The following is a 6,583-nucleotide window of genomic DNA, read 5'->3' on the forward strand; positions in this document are numbered from 1 at the left end:
TTTGACCAACTGTCCATCCTATCTTTTTTACGTTCTTGACAACCCATATTTGTCTCAATACAGTCTTTCAGTGGCATGTCCCCATTACTTAGAAAATGATCCTATCCTTTCTTTTTACTATTTTAACTTTTTATTACGACCCATTTTCTTGTTTGACAAAAGGTTCATTTATATACAATAATCAGATTGTAGCGGGTATAGTTTAGTGGTAAAAGTGTGATTCGTTCGAGAATCCCTTATATAGTTAAGGAGTCTTTTGGTTTGATTAATATTTATTCCAACCAAATACTTTATTTCTTAAAAGGATTTAACCTTTACCTCTCAATGAAAAATTCGAGGAAGAATATACATTCTTGTGATTTGTATCCAAGAAACAAGTAAAATTTGAAAAATTGGATTATGAGATTACGAAACATAATTTTTTTTTATTAGATCATTACTTATAAGCACTAATATATTTTTAATGTCTAATTAGACCGGGTAATCATTCAAAAATTAAGAACAGAAGCTCATTACTTTTTGTTTCCCTACAATTGGAACCGTAGTAGGGCTCTACCCATCTATTCAATCAATCAGTTTTTTTTATTTTTATTACACAACAAGAATTCAATCAATTTAAATAAGGTTTTTGACCTATTTGGTAAGAATGAAATATTCTCATAATTATCCATTGATACGACATGCTGCTTTTTCCATTCATTCCCTTCAGGATCAATCATGGCCTTACAAACTCTACCGGTGGTATGGACGAATCTTTTGCTTCATAGAAATGTGTAAAAAATGCTAGCCGCACTTAAAAGTCGAGTACTCTACTGTTGAGTTAGCAACCAAAATAAAATAATTAGAATGTGTAGATACAATCGGAATCTCAATAAAAAAAAATTAAAAAAAAGATTGCACAACGCAATCCTAACCAATCAAAACATTAAAATAGCAAAAAAAAAAAAAATTAAATTCTAATTGATTAGTTCTAAACATAATAAAATTGAAGAGATCCGATGAAGAAACTCTCAGATAAAAATAGGGATAAAGTAAAATATTTATAAATAGCTCCTCGTCTCTTATGTCATCCATTAATTCTATAGTATATATAGATTTTTATTGAGTTTATTGTTAATAAAAAAAAAAGACTTCTCGTATCATAGAAAATACAAAAACCTATTATTTGAATGAAATAAAAGCTATGGGATGGAGATATAAATGGATCCTTTTATCCACGATCGGATTATATTTACTTGATATATAAATATATCAATATGAATGTTGAGAAAAGAATACAAAAGAAAAAAATATATATATAAATATAACTAACAATTCCAATTTCAATCAATTGGACAATTAGAATTATAAGAAAAAAAGAAAAAAAAAACTAAGGACTTGTGTTGGATTGGCACTATAAATAATATTTCTATACAACACAACATTGATACAATATTGGTGGACAGATAAAATAAGTAAAAAAATGAGGTTTATTCACTAAAATAAGCAAGTGAAATTCTTCGTTTTTTTTTTAACTTTTTTTAATTTGTTCCTTAACTCATTGACAGTAATCTCAAAATTTTATATTTATAGACCCGATTACTTCATTTATTTTTTATTTATTCACTTAATCTTTTTCTATCTATTATATATATATATATATATATATATATATCAATAAAATATAAATAAATTTTTGTCGTTAGAAAAAGACACTCTTTTATAGTAACAATAATAAATTTAGTATGATATAAATAGAACAAAAGAGGAAATAGCAAAGAAACAAAAACGTTATACAAGGCTATATACAAATCATCCACTTTTTTTTTGTTTCATTAATTGATTTTATTTGTTGATTAGGGTGAAGTTCCGTAAAAACCCCAGCCCTTTTTGAAATATCATGAACACTTTATGTAGGTTGAGTACATTTCTCAAGGAAATATATAATTGCAGGAACATTTAAATAGATTTGATTCTTTATCGGATCATAAAAACCCACTTTTACGAAGATCTCTTCCCTCTCGTCCGGATCGAACATCAATTGCAATGATTCGATAAATGGCTCACTAGTTTTCTCCTCATAGGGCTCAAGAAAATTCTAAATTATGTCTATGTATAGAATCATAATATCAAATAGATCCATAAAATCATCAAATTCATTATATTATTGATTTTGGTTTATCTACTTTTTCTTAGTCTCCCCCCCTCAAAATTTTTTTTATTTGTATCCTCATAACTCAAGTTGAATAACTCTCAAATAACTGAAAAGAATCATTTTAGGTATTAAATTTATTGAGTGGTCTCTAACCTTTTTTGTCTATCTCCTTTAGAATCTATTTTGATTATTAAATATGATCTGGTTGTTGAGACAATTGAAAACGGTATTTCCTTGTTCCATGATCTTTATCTTTGCCTTGAATCATTGGGTTTAGACATTACTTTGGTGGTGTTTAAATTGCTTCAAAATGGCAGTAACATGCCATTTTTTGTGATTTAAACACCCCAATTGAGCAATGTATGAGAAGTTATTACATAGTTTTGGTTATGTTCTTAAAATTAACGTTGGATTAGTTGTTTCACATATAGGCGAGATGTTTCCTGAGGACAAGCACATCTAGGCGAGACTCGGGGGTTACGACCCTGCTACATACTAGTGAGTGGGCTTATGGCTTTCTATATATACGTATATATGCTTTACAGTTTTCCCATAAATTGTTTTAAATGGATTTACATTCTTAAAGGCCATGTCAATTGCATTACATTTTAGTATGTGCATTAGTATAGATATGCATATTATTGCATGACGCTGCGGCTCAGGTAAGCTTCAAGTGAGTACATATTGGTAATAATGATTGTAGTGTATTTGGTTTTGTTGAGATACATTTAGTGCTCATTATCTTTCACCCCGGTGTTAGTGTTCTGCCTGAGGCCAAGGCCCAGACTTCATGTGATCGTTCACCTCCCGCACTATACGCTCACCTTAGATCCAAGTTAGGTGCCAACATATCGTACAGACCACATTAGGTGGTTCCGACTTGTAGGTGACTTGCGATACTTCGCACAGCCTTCACGTGATCGTAGCACTTTAATGTACCTATTTACACTTAGCCTGTCATACAGACCACATTAGGTGGTTCCGACTCGTGTGTAGGATTTGATGGATAAGCTATAGGTTCAGCTGCATAGGTCACATTAGGTGACTCCGGCTGGCACATCATTTTACATTGATTTATTTTACCTGACTTGACATGGCATATAATTGGTTTTTACTATTCTTGAGCATGATTTCTATATATGTATGTATTAGTATTTTTCTAGGAAATTATACCGGTTTTATGGTGAAGGGTTATTACTTTTGAAAAGTGAAATGGTTTTTAAAAGCTTTGTTTTTGCCCACTCACGTTTTCTGTTTTGCGCTCCCTCCAGGTTTTAGTTAGACGTTCGTGTTGGTGGTTCACGAGGGCTCTACGGCGGTTCTGATAGACTCCAAACAATGTAGGGTTTCTTTCATATCCTGTATAATTAACACTTAGCCTGCTAGACTGCACTTAGGTTATCTATGCTCTGATGATGTGTATATGTGCTCTAAATATCTTCATTCATACTTTTATATTTATCTAGTGTAAATTAGCTAGTTGGTTTTTGTTTACCCACATTTTCATATCACTATCACTTCCGCTCCGCACTCATGGTTACGTCAACCTCACGTGACGGCCAGTATGCCTCCATTCCGGTTAGGGTGTGTCAAAAAATACCTTAGAACAAGTAAGACTCATCAACAGACTCTCTAACCTCTCTTTTGGGATGACTCCTCATTATTAATTTTTGGACCGTCTAAATTTAGAAAGCATTGTAGTATCGTTTTTGCACAAATTCATCTTTTTTTTTCCACCATAATTTGGTATCTTAGTGATCCTTAGATTTGTCTAACTTCTTGAATACGGTAAATTAAAACAAATAAATCTACTGAAAATATGACTTTAGCCTTTGGAACTCAATTTTCTCCGCATAAAACCCGACGTAAATTTTTTGCTCAAATAAAACCCATTGACTAGACTCCACATAAGCCAATTCATTAATTATGTTTGACTTTACCCATTTAAAAATTTTCAGATGCTTGAAACACCCTTATTGAATGTTTAATGTACACACTTAATTCTATGCAAATTGTATGGGATAATTAATGATTTTACAAAAATAATATTTTGCATATAAATGTAGGGATTTTTTGGTTAGTTTGGCTCTCGAATTCCAATTTACCATTACAACGTGTCCATATCATATATAGGTAAATTATTGTACTTTAAAATATATAAAAAAATTGTTGTCAAAGTAAAAATATATAAATTAAAGGAGATAAAAATTGCAAGTAAATTAATTTTAGGACAAAGAAAAGGAAAAGAACCAACTATAGGTAAATTACTTACATATACAGTCTAGATATTTGATTCACATAAAAAATGTATGTAAATCACGTGTGCATAATTTACCTAGTATTATTGAAATTTACCTACTTGCATAATTGTGAGGTGTGTTTGATTCACCCCATTGTGCCTTTATTTATAGTAGTAGGAAGGGTAAAATCTTTCCCTTTAGGATTACAACATTTAATAGGTAATCTAATCTTAATAGGAATATAAGATACTTTCCCAGATTCCCTAGGATTTACACAATCACATTCCTATTCTAAATATGACTGCAACACTCCCCCTTTAGTGTGTAAATACTCAACAAACCATCGCATCAGATCTTCAGCAGATAAGGTAGAATCGTTGATGAAGTCATCCGCACAACGAGTGATCGCGAGTCTCAAATTTAAGTGAAGAATGCATTTGTAGTAAAACCCATAAAAATCTTGCTTTGGTAAAACCCAAGATAGGCAAAAACTCATAGAGACTAAGGAGAAAAGTAAGAAAATATGTATAATGTCTAAAACACTCGTTAAACTGGACGAAGGTAGTGAACTCATCGAAGTATTATCATCCCAGGATGGTAGGTGCCTCATTAAAACCTTGTTAGGTAGCAAAAACCCAATGGGAAAAAATGCTCCTAATTGTAGGAAAAAGAGTACATTAAGATCATGTGAGTATGCTTCTAGATACTCCCCCTGAGTTAAACATAACTTCTAAATAAGAGAACTACAAGCAATTCAACTCAGATAATTTATGCATACCGATTCCTTGGACGAGCTTCTGAAATTTAGACTTGGGCAATGACTTGGTAAATAGATCGGCCAGGTTGTCATGGGAACGGATTTGCTTGACTTTAATGTTCTGATGCTGCTGTTGGTGTGAGTAAAAGAACTTTGGCGCTATGTGGTTGGTGTTGTCTCCCTTGATGTATCCCTTCTTCAGCTGCTCGATACATGCTGCATTGTCTTCAAAGATCATTGTAGGAAGGTCAACGACTGATGTAAGACCACTAGTGCTTCAAATATGTTCCATAACTTCTCTCAGCCAAAAGCATTTATGCGATGCTTCATGTAGGGCAAGAATCTCAGCATGGTTAAACGAAGTTGCAACTAGCATTTGCTTGGTAGACCTCCAAGATATAGCGATATCTCCAATGGTAAAGACATAACCCGTTTGAGATCGTGTTCTATGTGGGTCAGACAGATATCCAACATCTGTGTAACCAACAAGGCGAGAATCAATCCGAGAGTCATAGGGGGAGGCAACACTTGGAGATTCACGGGTATAGAACAAACCCAAATTCGTAGTACCTTTGTGGTAGTGGAAAATGTCTTTAACACCATTCCAGTGCCTGCGTGTGGGCGCATTGATGTATCTAGCCAATAGATTCACAGCGAATGAGATGTCGAGTCTAATGCACTAAGCCAAGTACAATAAAGTCCCAATTGCACTTAGGTAAGGAACTTCGGGTTCCAAAATCTCTTCCTCATCCTCCTTTGGACAGAAGGGATCTCGTTTAGCATCTAGAGTCTGAACAACCATGGGTGTACTCGAAGGCTTTGCTTTATCCTCATTAAAACGTTGCAACACATTTTGGGTGTAGTTCAATTGATGTACTAGGACTCCATCCGAAAAATACTCGATCTCCAGGCCGTGACAGTATCAAGTTTTCCCAACATCCTTCATCTCAAATTCTGATTTCAAGTGTGTAGCAATTTCCTTAAACTCTACAGGAGTTCCAATGAGGTTCATGTTATCGACATAAACTACAACAATTACAAATCCGGAATGTGACTTCTTTATGAACACATATGAGCATAGTTCATTGTTCACATAACCTTGACTTGTCAAATATTCACTCAGACGGTTATACCACATTCACCTGGATTATTTCAATCCGTAGAGTGACCTCCTCAACCTAATTGAGAGAATGTTCCGTGGTCTAGAACTATTTAAACTAGTCAATGGAAGTCCTTCTGGAACTTTCATATAAATTTCCGTATCTAGATCCCTATAGAGATACACGGCTACCAAGTCCATAAGTTATATATTCAGTTTTTCGAAAACTACCAAACTGATTAGGTAGTGGAACATTATAACGTCCATTACGGGGGAATACGTCTCCTCGTAGTCAATCCCTGGGTGCTAAGAAAAGCCTTGTGCTACAAGGTGTTCTTTGTATCGCACTATTT

The 6,583-nt window shown here is 33.5% G+C and overlaps 1 protein-coding gene across 1 annotated transcript; it reads right to left on the minus strand.

Annotated features, from left to right (window-relative positions):
- Positions 1 to 5,408: 5,408 nt before the first annotated feature.
- LOC139196056 (secreted RxLR effector protein 161-like) lies at positions 5,409 to 5,933 on the minus strand. Its single transcript, XM_070821721.1, has 2 exons — positions 5,824 to 5,933; positions 5,409 to 5,742 (listed from the first exon to the last, which is right to left on the minus strand). Exons 1-2 carry the CDS (start codon positions 5,931 to 5,933, stop codon positions 5,409 to 5,411), a joined length of 444 nt encoding a protein of 147 aa, XP_070677822.1.
- Positions 5,934 to 6,583: the final 650 nt, after the last annotated feature.

This window comes from Malus domestica, chromosome 05, assembly GCF_042453785.1.
Source record: "Malus domestica chromosome 05, GDT2T_hap1".
Taxonomy (NCBI): Eukaryota; Viridiplantae; Streptophyta; class Magnoliopsida; order Rosales; family Rosaceae; genus Malus; species Malus domestica.